We start from the raw sequence: 20,581 nt of genomic DNA, 5'->3' as shown, positions 1-20,581 counted from the left end.
GGAACTAGCTGCTGGGGCACCTGGAGCGGCGCACATGCCGTGCACCCGGGGGGTGGGGCGAGCTGTCCAGAGGGCAGGGATGATTGGCATGGTGATTGGTTTCAAGGGGGGTGATTGGCATCAAGGGGGGTGATTGGCGCAGCAATTGGCACCCAGGGGAGGCGGCATGGCGATCTGCTCAGGGGTGATTTTGTCACACCCCCTCAAGGATGACACCCGGGGTGCACCACTCCTCACCCCCCCCTTCCTACGACCCTGGCTGGATCTAGACACATCAAAAAAAGCGATTCAATTAAATGCATTGTAAACTTCATAAAGGGAAATCCCGTTGGCGAAAGACAGGACTCCACAGCACCATCTGGTGTCACAGTGTTATAATTCATATAAAGCGCCTTTTCTTTACTGAGTCCCGTCTTCCGATGAGCGACTGAGGTTTGAGTTGCAATTCCCTTTAGAGGCAAATTTCCTCAGAGGAACACCCTCCCCTCCTTTCAAGGATATGACAAGAGCTCCAGCCAGTGGCATTTGCCTATTGTTCTTACGAACAGCAAAGCTTTTATTTGCTGGGCACTGAATTTGTTTGAGCAGAATCATATCCCAGCAACCAGGTTCTTGTCAATGCGAAATGACTCCGTTGAAACAAGAAAGCTGAGACGTTTGACAACTTGGCAGGAAGGATTGGCCACCACCTTCTCTGCCCTTTTGAGATGGGGTTACAAAAGTGTGGCGGCTGCCTCAGTTGCCTGTTAATCCCCCTAGCACTTTGGAGCATTGTTATAAATATACTGCTCTATTTCCCTGATGGGAAAGCTCTGTATGCTTCCAGCAACAATCTCACCAACTATGTGTGGTATTTTGAAGGAATCTGTTTCTCTGGTGTTATGGTAAGTGTGGCTTATGCTTTCTTTTCTTTTTTCTTTATGGGTCTCTTCTCTAGGGATTCCTGCAATGAGGTGCTAATCTGCTGTGTGATCTTATATATATATATATTTACAAAAATACATATATTAGGGGAAAGTGTGCAGATGTCAGTGAACATAATGTACAAAATACATAATGTCTGGGGAAATTGCTTACAAAAAAAGTGTATATTATTTCAAAGTTACATACCAATTTTTATTGGTCTTTAAACAAATTCAAATACAAGAGCCACTTCTCCAGCAGTACATCTAATGTTGTTTGTTGTAGCCATTGACTTTAAACATAAACTTACACATTCAGTGTTCAAGCATATTATTTAATGTAACCCCTCCACTGAGAATGCTAAGCAGTTGGTATAACCAAATCTTGATTTGGGCCATGAACATAGTTAAAGAAAGGGGTCCACGTTTCTTGTCTCTATTCATTGTGCCTTTATTTGCCCCCCTGTGTCTGCTGAGATGCTCAAAAATTGCTGTATCCCATATGTTCTCATATGTTCAGGGCAAACATTTATTTATTAGGAATACGTCACATTAAAATGCTGATAATTTTTATAAGGATTTAAAAACAAGAAACCCGCCACCACCCTGCAAATGGTGGCAGAAATGTGGAGAATTGAACTTTAAACTGGAAAAAAAAATTGGAAAACTGAGAAAACCAAAATTGACAGAGCCTTCCATCCTACTCTAGAGTAATCTAGGCTGTGATCTCAATATGTATGACATGGGTTTGAACTAATGAGAATTGGCAGATGGTATGACTATGGTAGCCACTGTTTGTTGGACTGAATAACAAACAAAGTGCTTTCTTTCTTTATTCATTTATGTATTTCAAAGTGTTTATACCATGCTTTACTATTCTGAATACAAAATCAGAGCAGCTCAGTGTAGAGTTACATAAGGCAGCTGTACTTATTTGGAAAACACGTCCCTTTGAAATTAGCAGGACTGCCTTCCAAGTAAATAAGATCAGGAGTTAGGTTGTTAACCTAAGTCAAATGGATTTCAATGGGACTTCAGGGTGACTATCCTTTGTATTCCCCTCAATATAGAGGAAGGGTCATAGCTTAATGGAAGTGCATTTGCTATGTATGCAGAAAATCCCAGTTCCAATCCTCTGGCTGCAGGGGTGTAGGGTGCCGCTTTGCCGCCAGGGGAGGCAAACGCGGGGGCACCCCCCTGTGGGCGGGGCACTGCTCCCTAGCACGTGCATGCGCCCTGACATCACAACGCAGGTGCAGCATCCCAGGTGGACTGTGCATGTGCGGACATGCGCAGTCCACCCAAGATGGCGGGCGCGAGCGGGCGGCACCCCTTCCATGCGGCGGCACGGCAAGTTTTAAGGCTGCAGCGCGCGAACAGCAGCACAGACGCTGTGCTGCTATTTGCACGCTGCAGCCAATCGTGGGGGCGGGGCGCCACCCTGAGTGTCACCCCCCCCCCGGGCGGTACCCGGTGCGGCCAGCCCCCCTGCCCCCTTGCTCCGCCCCGTCTGCCTGATAGAGCTGGGAGAGAACCCTGTCTGAAAGCTTTCAGAGCTGCTGCTAAGCAATGTGCAAGTCTGAGCTAGATAGACCAATAGCCTGGCTCTTTATAAAGCAGCTTCCTGGGTTCCTAGACGAATATTGTAGCAAAAGCTACTTTTTCCTTTTAATAGAGCATACATTACAGATTGGACCTGCTAGACACAACTGGAAGCCAGGGTTTATTTTCCAAAAGGAGAGAGATTTTTATCTCCATTTTTTTCAGCTGCAATGGAACTGGTTATGGTTACTCATTTATTTGGGAAAGGCACTCACTTTAACTTTGTGAAGATTAGATGTTCAGCAATATCTGATCAACATTTATTTATAATTTTTACACAGCCATTTTGGGCATAACTTACTGCTGGTGGCTCATAATATCTCTCTATACCATATTTTTGTGAGCATCACACTGTAGTTCATATGCCTACCAATAGGTGGCCATACCAACTGCAGCGTGGCAAGTAAATGGCAAGCAAGGAAGCAGCACAGGGGGCAGGAAGTCCAGGTAAGCTGTTGAGGAAGGAGCAATGTTTAACGGAAAGGAGGGGCATTTCAGCCATCTGCTAAATACTGGTATCTCTCTGAAGAGCTTCCCACCCTCCTTTAAACACTGCTCCAGTGCTGTCTAATGGAAAGTGGGGATGCTTCAGAGAAATCTTGCTCCGAAGTGTCCTCACCTTCCATTAAATGTTGCTGGAGCAGTGTTTAAAGGAAGGTGGGAAGTGGTTTCACAAATCATTTCCCTAAAATTAAACGAACTGTGAGGGAAGGAAGCTGAGGTTCGGTGGGTGGAGAGGAGTGGAGATTTGGTCAGGCATGGGGGAAGTGGTGTAGCAGAGAGATAGGGGGTGTTTGCGAGTGGAGTGAGCAGGGGTGACAACCTCTAGTGCCAGGGGTAGGCAACCTAAGGCCCGGGGCCTGGAGACGGTCTGGGAATCAGCATGTTTTTACGTGGGTAGAATGTGTCATTTTATTTAAAATGCATCTCTGGGTTATTTGTGGGGCATAGGAATTCGTTCATCCCCCCCCCCAAAATAAAGTCTGGCCCACCACATGGTCTGAGGGACGGTGGACCAGCCCAAGGCTGAAAAAGGTTGCTGACCCCTGCTCTAGTCAATATAAAAACACAAATTGCAGAGCTTTCCAGAGACACATGCTACAATTCTAGCTTATAGAGCAGGCATAGGCAAACTCAGCCCTCCAGATGCTATGGCACTACAATTCCCATCATCCCTGACCACTGGTCCTGTTAGCTAGGGATGATGGGAGTTGTAGTCCCAAAACATCTGGAGGGCCGAGTTTGCCTATGCCTGTTATGGAGTCTATAAAAATGTGATATTATTGGATACCGTATCCCCTGTGACTTCTACTCCTGCCTTTGCAGATGCTTATGCTGGCAGCACTTTTAATATTCCTGGACCGAGACACCTTCCAAAAATGCTGCCCAAGTGAAAGCTGCACCAGGACCTACAGGGTGCGTATCTTGCTTCCACACATGGCATTTGTGCCAAAAACTTCCTTTGACCCCCTTCTGCTCCCATCTCCTTCCTTACTCTGTACCGGAGAGGAAAAGAAAGAGACTACCTCTGATCTCCACAGCTCCTCCTGGGGTGAAAAACAACAACAGGAAGAAGTGCTCCCAGTGCTCTCAAATTGACGGAAACCTTTTCCGTTTTTGTTTTTGTACGAGACACTCTGGGATTCCTGCCAATTTCTTCCTACCTCAAACGCTCATCGCTGTGGGGGTGAATCACACGTTGCTTCCAGACAACCTGTTTTATTGAGCATTCATCCTGACTTGTTTGCACAAAGCTTTGCTGGGAGAGTAGATGGCATTGGCTATTTATTGAGCATTTGTTCTGATCTGCGAGGCTGGGGGGGGGGGGAGTGAGATGGATGCAGCAGCCACAAGCCCTTCGATCCCAGCCCCTTGAGGGTGAGGCTGGGATCGAAGGCGCATGTCGACCTTCTCATGCTGCCCCCCCCCAAGCTGCTTTGTGAGACTGGGATTAGATCCCAGTCTTGCAAAGCAGTAGCCTACAGGGCTGGCTCAGGGCGGGCAGCGTGTGCTGTGCACCCACCTCCGAAAAATGGGGCTGGGGCAATTGCCCAGGCAGCCCTCCCCCACCCCACGCTACACCCACACGGTCCTGTATACCTGAAGGAGCGTCTCCACCCCCACCGTTCAGCCCGGACACTGAGATCCAGCACTGAGGGCCTTCTGGCGGTTCCCTCACTGCGAGAAGCAAAGCTACAGGGAACCAAGCAGAGGGCCTTCTCGGTAGTGGCGCCCACCCTGTGGAACGCCCTCCCATCAGGGGTCAGAGAGATAAATAACTACCTGTCATTTAGAAAATACCTGAAGGCAGCCCTGTTTAGGGAAGCTTTTAATCTGTGATATTTTAATGTATTTTAATATTTGTTGGAAGCTGCCCAGAGTGGCCGGGGAGACCCAGCCAGATGGACGTGGTATAAATAATAAATTATTATTATTATTATTATTATTATTATTATTATTATTATTACACTCATGCTTTCCCCCCTCCCTAAAATCAACACCTATATTGAGAATGCTGACAGCAAATCCAACTGAGAGGCCATCAGCGTAACTCCCCCCCAGCAAACTTTGTTCAAACAATGCCCCTTTTCTTGCAGCTTGCTTCTATTGTAGTGATAGCATTCCTCCACCACTTCCAAAAAGGTAGAAGTGTATTCTTACGCTATTTTGAGACATTGCCTGCCAACAACATTCATTCTAATCTGCGCTAAAGATTATTGCTATTTTTCTTCCCACCCCCCTCCCCCTGGCTCTTTAAGTTATGGAACACTTTCTATGCTGAGTTAATCTAAGTACCGGGTAGAAAAAACACAACACACTTTTATCAAGAAACTGAAGCGATGGAATTCCTTCACTGTCATAAAGATAACACTGTGCTCTCTTTAATGCAGCGTTTCATTTCAGTTGTGCTTGCCCTGCTAGGCATCGCGTTCTCTGGATACAGCCTGATCATATCTACTTTGGGTTTAGTGCAGGGCCCATACTGCAGAACTTCGGCTGGCTGGGAGTATGCCTTCAAAAACACTGCAGGCCGGTAAGAAAGAAATAAAGATTGCTGTCTCTAGGGCCAGCTTTGAACCAGCCCCCAAAACACCAGATCAAAACACACCCATCTTTTGAAATATAGAATCAAATGTGCATATATCAGTAAAAGTAACATAAGAAAATGCCTTATACTAGGGTAAATTGCTTGCAGAAAATGTGTATCTTACTAGAAATTCGCAGTAAAATGCTGGTGCCTTTGCACGAGGTGTAGGGGACTGCAGTTAGGATCCAAGTTAGCTTTCAGTATGTCCCATGGCGTTTGATGGAACGAGGTGAAGACAATCTGAAAAGGCAAAATCTACTTCTCATTCAATGCATGGGGGGGGGTATAGCCTGTGCACTAATGGTGTCCTTAGTGCATGCCTTTATGTCTTTCCATAGAAGTGAATGGCTGCTATCTGGTCATATGGGGAGAAACTGTGCTTTGAGGCAACATTACAGTAGGGACACCTCTGACCTTGGTAGCCCACCCACAGAGCCAGCGTAAGACATCTGGCTGCCTGAGGCAAAGGAGAAGATGGTACCTCCCTTCCCATTCCATGGACAAAAGCTGATGGTTGAATCCTACTTCAACACCAGCAATGGGATAATGACTTCCAGTGCACCTGAGACCAGCAGGCTACTTTGAGGAGTGTAGGCCAAGCCTGTAGCACGCATAGCTCTGATCTCCAACAGAGCAGATTGACTAGAGGGCAGTCACTGCTGCTTCCCAGCAACTGCCTCCTCGGGCAATTTCCCACATTCTGCCGAATGGTAAGGCTGGCCCTGACCATCCACTGTTTATGTAGAAGCTCTAGTGGGGAGTAACATTCTTCACTTCTCTAGAAAGCAGCTCCAGAAATGCAGGGGACAAAGGCAACATGTTTCACAGGAGCCATATTTGGGAGAAGAACTGAGGCAGAAGGAAGCAGTATTGTCACCATGGCTGGTTCACGGGGCTAGAAGCATGCTTAGATTTAGAAAAGGAAGTCTGGCTCAGTTTCTTTCTTTGAAATAGCCTCAAAGATGGGTGAGAAGATGGGGACTCATGTGGCCATAGCTCTGAATTGGGACTGAAACTTCCCCTGCCTGCCAAACTCGACAGGCCTTGAGGCGAATCTACAATAATAGCTTCTAACTTCTTTATGCTGCTGCTTCTCTGATAGCTACCTCACGGATCACGCCTCCTGGTCTGAATGCTCCGAACCTGCCCATGTAGTGGAGTGGAACATCATTTTGTTTTCTATTCTGATAGCTCTTAGCGGCCTCCAAATGTTGATCTGCTTTCTGAAAGTGATTGCGGAGCTAAAGAGGATACTTTGTGGGACCTATTCTGTCTTTGTCCAGGTAAGAGAATCATTCCAGAAGATGCTTGAAAAAACAGCAAAGAAACAAACCCGTTCTTATAGTCATAGCTCTATGGCTAAAGCTAAATGCTCTTCTATGAAGGATTTGAGTTCCACTCAGTGCTTCTTTTTCTAGAAAAATAGGTGCTGGTACTCACCATGAAGTTGTTAAATTAAGTGCCACACATTTTGCCAAAAAAGAGGTGCCAGTACTAGGTACTCTTGAGTATCCCCTGGGGGGGGGGGGAAGCACTGGTTCCACTATGCGTTTCTGCCCTGGAGCATTCTACTCTGGTCAGACCTCACCTGGAATACTGTGTCCAGTTCTGGGCACCACAATTCAAGAAGGATACTGACAAGCTGGAACGTGTCCAGAGGAGGGCAACCAAAATGGTCAAAGGCCTGGAAACGATGCCTGATGAGGAACGGCTTAGGGAGCTGGGTATGTTTAGCCTGAAGAAGAAAAGGTTAAGGGGTGATATGATAGCCATGTTCAAATACAGTATATTCTGGCATATAAGACTACTTTTTAATCCAGGTAAATCATCTCAAAAGTTGGGGGTCGTCTTATATGCCGGGTGGAAAATCTGTGGTCGAGTATATCTCAAACTATATTTTAACTGGAAAAGTTGGGGGTCGTCTTATACGCCCAGTCGTCTTATACGCCGGTATATACGGTATATAAAAGGATGTCATATAGAGGAGGGAGAAAGGTTGTTTTCTGCTGCTCCAGAGAAGTGGACACGGGGCAATGGATTCAAACTACAAGAAGATTCCACCTAAACATTAGGAAGAACTTCCTGACAGTAAGAGCTGTTCGACAGTGGAATGTGCTGCTAAGGAGTGTGGTGGAGTCTCCCTCTTTGGAGGTCTTTAAGCGGAGGCTTGACAGCCATCTGTCAGGAATGCTTTGATGGTGTTTCCTGCTTGGCAGGGGGTTGGACTGGATGGCCCTTGTGGTCTCTTCCAACTCTATGATTCTATGATTTGGGTATATGAATATAGCAAGTATGGTAAATGAATAAATAGTGCTTGACTGCGAAGCTGCATAGGATATAAGTGAAAACTTCCAAGTTCTGGTTTAACCTGTAAGTTAAAATTTGACCTCTTTCTGTTCTTTCCCACAGCCTACACTGATCTAACATTCATGAAAAAAGAAGCACAGATGTCATCATGTCACCATGTCTTTGATCACACCTTTTGACCTGCTTGATAACGGCTTGGAGTGCTCCTTCTGTTTTGCTGCATTTCTTTTTTTATACACACATTTCCATGCCTTAATTCTTATTTTTATTCATTTTCAAAATATTGACACATGAAATTATCAGTTAATAACACAAACAAAAGAAAAGAACCCGAAACAAGAAAAAAAACCCCATCCAGACAGCAACAATGCCATTTACTCAAAATACATTTCCCCCCTTTTCTGCCGTGATAAACTCATTACTTAAAAAAATATGATGCAAACCTGTAGTGAACACATTCAGAAATCTATGGATTGTATAGTGTCACATTCTACAACCGGATTCATTTAGACACTTGCCCTTGAAGAAACCTGTATGAAGCAAACTAAATATTTATATGTTACATGGGGTTCAACTCCCTATTTCCCCAGCATGTGATTTATGATTCTGCACACCCTTCTTTGTAGGTGCGCAATGTTTGGCATATCCACATGTTCTTGCTCCCTGTTTTCATCCCTTCCTCCTCCTTTTCTGATCTGTTTACCTTTCAAATCCCCCTTTGTATTTGCATATACAAGTGGACTTTCGGTCAGGCAACAGGAAGTGCAAGTGTGCTGTGCTCTTGGAGTGAAATATCAGCTTACCGATAACTTGAGGGACACTTGCTGAAATAACTGAAGAGGACGCACAACATAATATTTACATGGCGAATCCATCAGATTGGCTTTATATGTGAATTATATATGGATCCAAGTCAGCAGAGAGAGACAGATTGAGAGTTGTTGTTTAGTCGTTTAGTCGTGTCCGAATCTTTGTGACCCCATGGACCAGAGCACGCCAGGCACTCCTGTCTTCCACTGCCTCCCACAGTTTGGTCAGACTCATGTTGGTAGCTTCGAGAACACTGTCCAACCATCTCATCCTCTGTCATCCCCTTCTTGTGCCCTCAATCTTTCCCAACATCAGGGTCTTTTCCAGGGAGTCTTCTCTTCTCACGAGGTGGTCAAAGTATTGGAGCCTCAGCTTCAGGATCTGTCCTTCCAGTGAGCACTCAGGGCTGATTTCCTTCAGAATGAATGGGTTTGATCTTCTTGCAGTCCATGGGACTCTCAAGAGTCTCCTCCAGGACCATAATTCAAAAGCTTCAATTCTTCAGCGAACAGCCTTCTTTATGGTCCAGTTCTCATTTCCATACATCATTACTGGGAAAACCATAGCTTTAACTATACGGACCTTTGTCGGCAAGGTGATTGAGAGAGAGAGAGCTGCAAAAGGGTCCCAATGATGCACTGTATAGGAAACTTTCTGAGAAATCGTGTCCTGTTGAGGTTATGTTCACTTTGGGGCTGCATCAAATTGACTGCATCTCGCTCAGCCATCCCATTGGTGGTGAGTGGAATAGGGCTCGATTTTTCCTGGGTAGTCAAACTGGTTTGCTATTTTGCTGGTGAATTGGTGGATAGCTCCGTCAGTAGAGCGCAAGGCACTTAAACTCAGTGTCGTGGGTTTGAGCCCCCCCATTGGGCAAAAGATTCCTGCATTGCAGGGGTTGGACGAGATGAGCCTTGTGGTTCCGTACAATTCTAAGGAGTGGCTCTTTTTAAAGAAAAATTGCTGCAGGTGCCAAGGCAAAAAGCAGAGCAGAGGGAGGCTGCTGCAGTGGGACGGGTTGGGGTGGGAGAGAGAGAATAAGCCTCCCACCCCCTCACAAATGCTGCATAGTAAGCAGGGGCATTTGCTCACATTCCACATACCATTTCACTGCAGGCTCAATGCTCTTTTCTCAAGTTACACTCACACAGCCCTCTAAATTGACCTAGAATCCTAGATATTTTCTCTGCTGACTGATCTCTTGTCATTCCCTCAACTTGTTGCCCTATGAAGGCGACGCCTATCATAAGTTTTAAGTGGCAGAGTGAAGTGGAGCACCTGCTTAATTGACCAGTCACTTTATCGTTAGGATTCCTAGCTCTGAAACTGTACATTAGCAATTGCTTGGGGAGGCGGGGAGAAGCAAGGTCACATTTCCAATTTGTGTCCAAGAAGCAAAAACAAAAGAAACAAAAAGACTTTCAAAATTTCACGGCCTCTATTTAGTGAATGGCTCCTTTGTATCATGCTTCAGGGGCAGGGGGTTGTGTAGGGACAGGAAGGGGGAAAACATCAGTTTTTGTTCAGGCATTAGCTTGGGTAAGCATGGAGGAGACATCTCAACAGCCACAGTGAAAAAATGATTTCACTATAACGACGGACTTTGAAGAGTTGCTTGCAGAAGATAACTGAGTGCACAGCCATATTTTAAAACTAAGCCGCTGTTATTTCAAGATTCAGGTTATCAAATAAAGCAATGCAGCGTGTGGCTTTATTCAGTCTGTATCTTATCTGTATTTACCCCCTATATTTCATAATTTTTCCTCTCCCTAGAAATGGTATTGCTACTGAAAGTCAACTGAGAGCAAAACTGGATGAAATTGCTAAAGGAACCAGGTATCTAACTGAAATAAAGCAAATACAAAAAGCAATAGAAGCTAAATAAGAAAAACCAGACACTAATATTTGCATAACGGAAGTGGTTTAGCTAAGGTTGAAGCAGAACTTCTGACCATACGTATTGTTGGCATCTGTCTGCCTTGAGAGACAATGGAGTGTCACCGGATTTGAAGTCAAAGGGGTTTGAAGTCAAACTGCTGGAGAATCATAGCGCCCCTGGGGGTGTCAGGACCCTAATCTTGACATGCTCTGCCTGTAGGGAATTTTAGTTCTAATAATGAACCTACACACATTAGTCATAGGCTAAGTTTTACAAACTACTGTAATGAAAACTCAATAACAGCAATCCTACTGTGTAAACTTAATTCTGGGATTAATTGTCATAGCTGTCAAGTTTTGGATTTGCAAATAAGGGATCAGCAGCCTCACCTATCCCAGGGACAGTCACATGGCAGTGGTGGGCGGAGCCAGAAGCAAAAGTGGCCGGCACTGGTGTGAACGTGCGCAGTAGGCTTACTGTATTTTGGAAACGCTGCCCGTGGGCTACAACGCCTCGGCTGCTCAGGGAGCTCCGGATAAAAAGTTACAAAGCGCGCACCACTCCATCGTATTGTAATGTTTCAAAGCATCAGCCGCCCGTTTTCAAAGGCAGCCAGGCTCCGCCCCCCAGCTAACCCTATTGTCTAGCTGAGGGGCTCAGTGGCATCTGATAGGGGCTGATGCAGGGGGCCAAATACGCCCCCCTGTAAGCGTGGGAAATGACTCCCGCTTGCTTTGAGGCTGCAAGGAGGCGAGGTCTTCCCAGTCCCTGGCCAGCAGGGGGAGGGAAAGGAGCTGCTTCCTTTGAAAAAACGGGAAATTAAAGGGATATAAAAAATAAGGGATGGCAGCGGGAAACTGCTTGAAATAAGGGAGATTCCCAGGGAAAACGGGATACTTGACAGCACTGTTAATTGTGTATCCTTTTTGTTTCCTGTACAATGGCTTGCAAAATTTAATAAGACTTTTATTAATTGCATTTCAGTGAATGTAAATGAACTTAATGAAGCAATTAAGCACAATATTTTTGTCAAATTACAGAAGGAAAAAGCACATGTTCTTGCGTTGCAGGAAACACATATTAATAGTGCCTTTAAACATGGTTTTTTTTAAATAGAAAAACCAGATTGGGCCAACTGTATTGTTCTGCAGTCAATTCTAAAACAAAAGATGAAGCCATATATCAGAATCACATGAAGTTCAATATGTTCTGCGAGCTAATTTAGGCAGGTGCACTTTTTGAAAAGGGCATTTTATGCAGTCAACAGGATCAGTACGTCCCCAATGAAAATATGCCTTTCATAGGGATCTCATTGGCCATCATGAGAACAAGCTGCTAGACTAGATGAGCCTTTGGCCTGATCCAGCAGAGGCTTCTTCTTATAGCTCTATGTCAACTATCTAAAAGCTCCAGCTATCTTTGCAGTGGGCCAATTGATTATGGCAATCAACACAAACTCAGTTATGGAAGAGAGCAGAACCCGCTGAAAATGTCATTTGGATCATGCACACATTATTTTCAGCAAACTGCTGTTTTGAGACATGGGTTTGGATCTGGGGAGAGCAATCCTAACATCTCACTGGAAACATGGCGGGATCTGAAGCCCTGCCCCTCATGCTAACAAGGGCAGAAGGTAGGGATGCTATTTGTTTTACTTTTCGCTGTGCCAGTTCCAGGTTGCTGCAAATGAGGGCTCCGAGGATGAGCCACTTGAGGGACCGGCAGGTCAAAACTGCTGGCCCCAACCCCAAATGCCCCATATGGGGACTTACCACTCCCAGAAGCTGCTTCTTCTCTCTCTCTGTGCAGATAGGGTCCCTGCAGTGGAGTCCTTATCCTACCCCCTTCACCGGCAAAGATCAGGGTGTTGGGATTGCATTGCAAGATCACCTAAGGAAGTTCACAGAAGGAAGGTTTTCCAATCTGTTCTTTCCCTTGCAACCAGAAGGTCCCTCCCCTAGCACCCTCTTCGAAGCCACCCAGCCTTGTTCAGAAAGGGACCCTGAACCTCTAGCGAGGCTTTTAAGGGGTGTAGCTGGCTGCTGGTGGGAGGATGGAACAGGAAACTTCCCATCTACGATGATGAGGATGAGGATGATGATTTTATTTATACCCTGCCCATCTGGTTGGGTTTCCCCAGCCACTCTGGGCGGCTTACAGCACATATAAAACATCAAACATTAAAAACCTCCTGATGCAGGGCTGCCTTCAGATGTCCAATGAAAGTTATGTAGTTCTTTATCTCCTTGACATCTGAAGGGAGGGCGTTCTACAGGGAGGGCGCCACTACCGAGTGGTTGATGATAGACTCTTAGATCCGCTTTGCATTGCATACCTAATAAGTAACCACATAGTTAGATAAAAAGAAATGGCCTTGGCTGGAGAAAAAAAAAATTCGGGCAGGAAATGTTGGTCTGACTTGAAACCTGGAGGGGATAAATATAATTAATAAATATGATTTAATAAATATAATTAAGATGTCTGTGCTTCCTAAAATTATTTTCCTATTCTGCAATGTATCAGTCATGTTGTTAAAAATAAACAGATAAAATGTTAAAAATAACAGATAAAATTGGAGAGAGTAGAGGAATTGACTGAATAGACAGATTCACAAAAAACTAATCATTCTTAAAATTGCGCATGACTTTTCCTATACTGAAAGGCATTGAATTTAGACTTTGGCACTCTGCTATCAGGCTGCTAAATTTATATGGATTTTATCAACTGGATGAGCAATGAGGAAGACCAAACAAGCATGAATGAATGTACATAGAACAAACCTTTTGTAAAATGGCTCAGTACTTCCTAGGGCGAATTAAGAAAAAGAAAAGGAGACCTCTTTTGAAATTTGACAACTTTAATATTACTGACCACATGGAATCCACGTCACTGTCTTCCTGCTTGAAACCTTATGTTGTGGAATGCAGGAAAATCCACTAGGACCATGTCCAAGAAAGTAGATGGGCATTGCTTTCACATTGGGAAACTCCAAAAATTTTCACGGGGAGCTTTAATCCTTTAAACCCTTTTGATGGGGGAAAGTTTCTTTTACAGAAGGTCTTATTTGCATTTGAAGGAGGTTGGCAGAAATCAAAAGGAAGTTTTTCTAAAAATACTAATCCGTCAGCTGCCTGAGTTACTGGCATCAAATCTGGCTGTGTTTATTCTAGCAAGCATTGTGCAACCTTTCAGTCTATTGAACTATGCAACAGCAACCGTGAGGGTGGGTGCGTAGGGGAAACACAGATCTTATAAAGGGAACACGGTCTTCTATTACACCGGCAGCAATAGAAAATGGAGCTGTTGTTCGTACTAAGCCACTTGCTGGCTTGCTGCTTCTTACAGGCCTGGGCAGCAGATAGGGAATATTACATTGGGATTACAGAAACGGATTGGAATTATGCTCCTGGGACAAAGAACATCATATCTGGAAAGCCGTTTTCAGAAGACGAGTAAGTGATACTTGCTTTGGGCTAACTGTATTGAAAATAAGCTCTCGCCTTTTAGTATATGCATGTTCTAGTATAGCCTGATGCAAAGGAGAATGAGACTCCAGTACTTGCAACAACAAATTTCAGCTGTTTTGTTCAAGCTATGCCTGCAAAAATTGTATACATGGCTTCTTTTCTTCAGTGTCACATTAGCATACAGATTCGCTTCTCTCGAAGTATACTGGCTGCTTGTTGTTGTTGTTCAGTCGTTCAGTCGTGTCCAACTCTTCGTGACCCCATGGACCAGAGCACGCCAGGCACCCCTATCCTCCACTGCCTCCCGCAGTTTGGCCAAACTCATGCCAGTCACTTTGAGAACACTGTCCAACCATCTCATCCTCTGTCGTCCCCTTCTCCTTGTGCTCTCCATCTTTCCCAACATCAGGGTCTTTTCCAGGGAGTTTTCTCTTCTCACGAGGTGGCCAAAGTACTGGAGCCTCAGCTTCAGGATCTGCCCTTTCAGTGAGCACTCAGGGCTGATTTCTTTAAGGATGGATAAGTTTGATCTTTTTGCAGTCCATGGGACTCTCATGAGTCTCCTCCAGCACCATAATTCAAAAGCTTCAATTCTTCGGCAATCAGTCTTCTTTATAGTCCAGCTCTCACTTCCATACATTACTACTGAGAAAACCATACCTTTAACTATACGGACCTTTGTCGGCAAGGTGTGGCTGCTTAAGGACTACTTAAGAAAAAAGTTGATTTGTATGGAAAGGAAAAGTGGCTCATGCTGTTCCTACAGGAGGCAGCGATGGCCAATAACCTAGGTGGCTTTAAGAGAGGAATAGACAAATTCATGGAGGAGAGGGATGTCGAAGGCCACTAGCTATGATGTCTATGCTCTGCCTCCATGGTCAGAGGCAGTAATGCTTCTGAATACCACAGGAGGGGAGAGTGCTCCGGTGCTCAAATACTGCTTGCAAGCTTCCCACAGGCATCTGGCTGGCCGCAGTGAGAACAGGATGCTGGACTAGATGATTTAGCAGGTTCTTCTTATGTTCTCCTCCAACCAGCCTGAGCGTTCAGCTTGATTTACTTGGTTTATGAGGAATTTAGATAATATCCTGTGTTTATCGAGCACTTGTTCTGATTAGTTTGTGTGGTGGTTATACAACAATGAACCTCCTGCACCCACCCTGATTTGCTTGTGATATGTTTATATATGTTCATGTGGGCAATTCCTCCACCCAGGGCCATCTTACCCATAGGTGCTAGGGGTGCGGAGCACCAGGCCGAGAGCCTGGGGCCCGAGAGTTGAGTCCGGGGAAGAGCCCGCCTGTCAGTCGGAGTGCTGCGACGGGCTCTTCTGTTGTGGGCGGTTCTGCACCGCGATTTTGGGGGCGACCAAGACAGCGAGATGCTGAGGTGGCTGGCCGGTTCTGCCCTCTTGTGCGTCTGGGACTGGGCAACCTGGGGGGGGGCGCACTGGGCAGATCTCTGCACCCCAGCGACGCATATGCTTAAGACAGCCCTGCCTCCACTTCACACTTTTCAATGCATTTTGCTGTCACTTTCCAAATCATAAATGTTCCAAATATTTTCTTAAAGCTGACAGATCCTTTTAAGAACAACATAAGGCACGTCCAACAGGTAGATCACTGGACGTCTGTGGTAGATCACTGGCTCTCCCAAAGAAGCTCAACAACTTTGGCTCCCCTTAAAAAAGCTTATTTCTTTTGTCCTGCACCCCCCAAAACAAGGCTCTCCTTTTCCCTAAAAAAAGCTCAACAACAACTTTGTCCTGAATGCCAAAAAATGGGCCTTCCTCCTCCCCAAAAAAGCTCAACAACTTTGACCAGTTTTTAACTCTGTAAGTAGATCACAGTCTCTTGGGAGCTGGCCACCCCTGGTATAGCTGAAGGGGAAACAGAACTTTCGCAACAACCCCCCCCCCCCGAGTTTTAATCCTTCCCACAAAATAGTGACACTCTGGAGGCACCCCAAAATGTTGTGGTGAGGCAGTCTATAACTCTAAATTAATTTAGAGTTACGGTATATTTACAGTGCAATCCTATTCATGTCTACTCAGATGCATGCCCCATTGTGTGCAGCGGTTCTTGTGGTTTAAAATTAACAAATTATTTAAAAAAAAACCAGTCATCCTGAAGAGAGAGTGAAGTGAGGTTGTGGCCACGGGTTCTGTGTTCGAGACAGATGTGGAAATGCAGAGAAGACAATCTCTGCTGGAGAAGTGTAGAAACAGGAAGCAAAAGCAGAAGATGGTCAAAGAGAAAAATCTGTTAATCCTTCCTCAAGGGCTCTCAGGTGAAATGCAAAAGAGGCGCCTGAGGACAATGGCATGACACAATGAGAACTCAAAATCAACAAAACTGATCCTGGCCTTTGTCCCTCCCTTTGTTCAATCTAGGCATTTTACCAGCACCAGTTGCTGAAAGAATGGGCAAGAATGAGGAATGAAATTCAAAGGACTGATCAACACAGTGCCTTTCAAGGACTAGCAATAACCAGACACAGGGAGTACTTCTGAAGAGCAAAGCAAAGAAAAAAGGCTGGGTGGCACCAACAAGAGACATACAACAGACCTTCATAGCCGTTGTGTGTCGGCAACTCTATTAGCTCTCTGACAAAGCACAGAGGCATAGGGTCCAATTTCTTCCTTGGTGTAAAGTCACTGAGAACAGCAAAGTTGTACTGTGGGGTTGATTTTGGCCTATGACGCTTGACGTTTCACTTTTAACCTCTACTTAAACCCTTTAGCTCTCAGGAATCTTAGCTATGAGGTTGAGTTTTAATGAAAGCTATTATCTTTGCGGAGGAAGAGAAGGAGACCTTACAATTAAATATGAATTATTTGGACAGTCCAAGGAGAGCCATAACATGCACCTCCGATTTAATTTGTGACTCACAGAGCTTCCTGTAAACAGGCTCATAGCCTGAGCCTTTGCAGCAACACTGGTCTCCTTTTGAAATCTCCTCCTTGCAGAGAAAAACCCAATAAGGAGAAACTACCCATTGCACATTGGCAACCAGTCCTAGGTGCGGAAGATTGGATGGGGAGTTTGCCAAATGTGTGATGACGTTTCAGTGGGTCTCCTCTGTTCTTGCACCCTGCTGAAAAAAGCCCATTCTCATGTTGCCACCTTCTCATGGAGTAGGTGAAGAAGGGCCTCAGATGATGATAACAGGGTCCGTGTCAGTTCATATGAGGAGAGGCGGTCCTTAAAATATTGTGGTCCTGAGCCATTTAAAGCTTTATAGGTCAAAATCATCACGTTGAATTGGGCCCGGAAACCAATTGGCAGCCAGTGCAGTCAGGCCAGGACTGGTGCTCTAATTATCATTATTTATTGATATCATTAGCTATTTATTTATCATATATCATTATTTATTGATATCATTATCTTGTACCTCTGTAAATCTTGGGATTTATTCAAGCTGGATGACATCTCCCTCTTGTGCATGTATGACGCCATTTTGTCTATATAAGCAATGGCACTCGCCTCCGAACTTTGGAAATGGAAGGAATGATAATAATAGTTCATTTGAGGCAAAACGTTTGCTGTGCAGAGGCAGTAATCATAGAACCACAGAATTGTAGAGGTGGAGGGGACGACCCCCTGCAATGCAGGAAACTTTTGCCCAATGTGGGGCAAAACTCCACAACCCTGAGATTAAGAGTCTCGTGTTCTACTGACTGAGCTATCCCAGTGTACCAAATGTTTGTGAGCAAAAGTATTTTTTTTTTAAAGGACTTAGCGCTGACATGATTGTGTGTTGATCCTTTAGGCAAGCTGCTGTCTTTCTCCAACAAGGCCCAGACCGGATAGGAAGCACATACAAAAAAGCTGTGTACATGCAGTTCACAGACAACTCATACAGCCATATAATTGCGAAACCTCCTTGGCTTGGCTTCCTGGGTCCCATTCTTAAAGCAGAAGTTGGAGACACACTCATCATCCATGTAAAGAATTTTGCGACAAGGGCCTACACTCTCCACCCACATGGTGTCAAATACACAAAAGAAAACGAAGGTAAACTTCCATTCGTGTTTCAACCGTCTTCAGGAATACCAACTGATTCCATACCTTTCCTGTTTTGCAACAGAATTGCATCATTATGCCTGTAGACGCCCACCCAGTGCTGTGAGGAACACCCTGAATTACAATCAGGGTAGCCAACTGACTGTGTAAATCAACTGGACAAATCTAGTATAGTTGGCAGGACTGAGGGGGCGAGCTGAACCTCTGACATTTTTGTGCTGATATTAATGTCTGACTCAATCCAACCCCCCACAGACATACAACCCTATGGGTGTAGGATAGGACACGGGTGGCGCTGTGGTCTAAACCACTGAGCCTCTTGGGCTTGCTGATGAGAAGGTCAGCGGTTCAAATCCCCGTGATGGGGCGAGCTCCCATTGCCCTGTCCCAGCTCCTGCCAACCCAGCAGTTCGAAAGCATGCCAATGCAAGTAGATAAATAGGTACTGCTGTGGCGGGAGGTAAACGGTGTTTCCGTTCGCTCTGGTTTCCATCACGGTCGTCTGTGCACCAGTAGTGGTTTAGTCATGCTGGCCACATGACCTGGAAAGCTGTCGGTGGACAAACGTCGGCTCCCTCGGCCTGAAAGCGAGATGAGCACTGCAACCCAATAGTTGTCTTTGACAGGACTTAACTGTCCAGGGGTCCTTTACCTTTTACCTTACCTATGGGTGTAGGGTTCTTTTTCTGCAATCAGGAAATCTGCTTCCTCCCCCCACCACCTTCAAATTTGAGATGCGGGAGAAATTCGTTTGCTTCACATTTTAATCCCAACCTGCTCAGCCACACTTAACTTTGCTCTGTGCTTTCTAGGCAAAGGTCTGAGTTTCCCAAGTCTGTGTCCGAGCAGTTTTTCCCCCCTCCAGAGCTTCCCCCAGGGAAACCCAGGTTATACCCCTGGATCAGAGCGAATGCCAATCTGCAGAAAACCCAATTGCTGTTTGTTCCGATTCAGCAGTAAAATGTTTGTTTTCCCAGGGAAAGCGATGGGACAAAAAACAAAAAACCCACCACTCAAATCTGTCTTCTTCTTCTTTGGTGATCACTCGTAGCTGAGTAAGATTGTCTTCCATAAACACAGTTTTAACAATGAGTCTGTAAGTGACTGTGGAGGCCAATTCTGGATCTGCACGTCCTTCCACAGTGGGGACATTAGTTCCTGGGTGGGAGTTGATCACGGTGTGGATTTGCCAAGCGTGCCTTCCTCTTAGCACGTTTCTCCCTTTTGTCCTGACTTCGAGTGTCTTCAAAGCCCATGACACCTTTGGTAAAGGCTTCTCCAGTTGGAGCGCTCGCAGGCCAGTGTGTTTCCCAATTGTTGGTGTTTATACTACATTTTTTTTAGATTTGCCCTGAGACAGTCTTTAAACCTCTTTTGTTGAGCACCAGCTAATTACGCTTTCCATTTTTAAGTTCGGAATAGAGCAGTTATGTTAAATCTGAACCTGTGTCTAGAAACATGGCACAAAAGGAAATGTGAATGAGTCCTAAACTGCATTTTGCCTAGGTAATGGATTGTGCCCAATGATAGTCATACACAGAGGAGACCCACTGAAATTAATGGACATGACTACCTTAGGTCCAATACTTGCAATTGGTTGAACTTAATTGGCTACAACTCAATATGTGAACTGAGGGGCAGCTGTCCTTCAAAATTCATGCTTCTTTGCTCCCAGTACGTTTCTGAGCACAATTCAAAGTGTTGATGCTGACCTTGAAAGCCCTAAACAGCCTTGGCCCAGTATACCTGAAGAAGTGTCTCCACCCCCATCGTTCATCCCAGACACTGAGGTCCAGCTCCGAGGGCCTTTTGGCGGTTCCCTCACTGTGAGAAGTGAGGTTACAAGGAACCACACAGAAGTGATGCCTGCCCTGTGGAATGCCCTCCCATCAGATGTCAAGGAAATAAACAACTATCTGACTTTTAGAAGACATCTGAAGGCAGTCCTGTTTAGGGAAGTTTTTTAGTGTTTGATGTTTTATCATGTTTTTAATATTCTGCTGGAAGCTGCCCAGAGTGGCTGGGGAAACCCGGCCAGATGGGCAGGGTATAAATAATAAATTCTTATTATATTATTATAATTATTTTGCAATACAATTCTCCAACCAAGAAATGTGCACAAACAGGCATATATTAGGGGCAAGTGGACACAAACTGCATATGTTAGTGAAGTGGCTTTAAAGGTCAGCACCAACACTTTTAATTGTACTCGGAAACATACTGGGAGCCAAGTAGGTTTTTTTAGGACCAGTGTTATATGGTCTCAGCGGCCACTCCCAGTCACCTGTCTAGCCTCCACATTCTGGATTAATTGTAGTTTCCGGGTCACCTGCAAAGGTAGCTCCACGTAGAGTGCATTGCAGTAGTCCAAGCAGGAGATAACCAGAGCATGCCCCACTCTGGTGAGACAGTCCGCGAGCAGGTAGGGTCTCAGCCGGTTTACCCAAAGGAGCTGGTAGACAGCTGACCTGGACACAGAGGCACTTATACCAGTATTGTGA

General features: G+C 45.3%; 2 protein-coding genes across 3 annotated transcripts in view; both read left to right on the top strand.

Moving 5' to 3' along the window:
* Window positions 1-561: 561 nt before the first annotated feature.
* TM4SF18 (transmembrane 4 L six family member 18) lies at window positions 562-8,025 on the top strand. The gene is made up of 5 exons (XM_033150420.1): window positions 562-884; window positions 3,831-3,920; window positions 5,396-5,538; window positions 6,695-6,875; window positions 8,002-8,025. The coding sequence occupies exons 1-5, from the start codon at window positions 708-710 to the stop codon at window positions 8,014-8,016; spliced, it is 606 nt and encodes a 201-aa protein (XP_033006311.1). The 5' UTR covers window positions 562-707; the 3' UTR covers window positions 8,017-8,025.
* A 5,834-nt stretch (window positions 8,026-13,859) lies between these two features.
* CP (ceruloplasmin) overlaps window positions 13,860-20,581 on the top strand; it is a 31,695-nt gene continuing 24,973 nt past the window's right edge. For both annotated transcript variants that reach the window (XM_033150419.1, XM_033150418.1), the window contains exons 1-2: window positions 13,860-14,040; window positions 17,827-18,071. In XM_033150419.1, coding sequence (XP_033006310.1) covers window positions 13,883-14,040; window positions 17,827-18,071 — 403 coding nt within the window. In that variant the 5' untranslated portion in view covers window positions 13,860-13,882. The remainder of the gene's footprint in view (window positions 14,041-17,826; window positions 18,072-20,581) is intronic.

This window comes from Lacerta agilis, chromosome 5 (genome assembly GCF_009819535.1).
Source record: "Lacerta agilis isolate rLacAgi1 chromosome 5, rLacAgi1.pri, whole genome shotgun sequence".
Lineage (NCBI taxonomy): Eukaryota > Metazoa > Chordata > Lepidosauria > Squamata > Lacertidae > Lacerta > Lacerta agilis.
Note: the sequence above shows the minus strand (reverse complement) of the source record. Positions and strands in the feature narration are given on the sequence as shown.

Excerpts from the sequence above, each read along its gene's own strand:
- TM4SF18 (XM_033150420.1), top strand. The coding sequence starts at position 708 with ATGGGGTTACAAAAGTGTGGCGGCTGCCTCAGTTGCCTGTTAATCCCC. Across the intron at positions 885-3,830 it reads TCTGTTTCTCTGGTGTTATG|ATGCTTATGCTGGCAGCACT; the intron begins GTAAGTGTGGCT and ends CTGCCTTTGCAG. Across the intron at positions 3,921-5,395 it reads GCTGCACCAGGACCTACAGG|CGTTTCATTTCAGTTGTGCT; the intron begins GTGCGTATCTTG and ends TCTTTAATGCAG.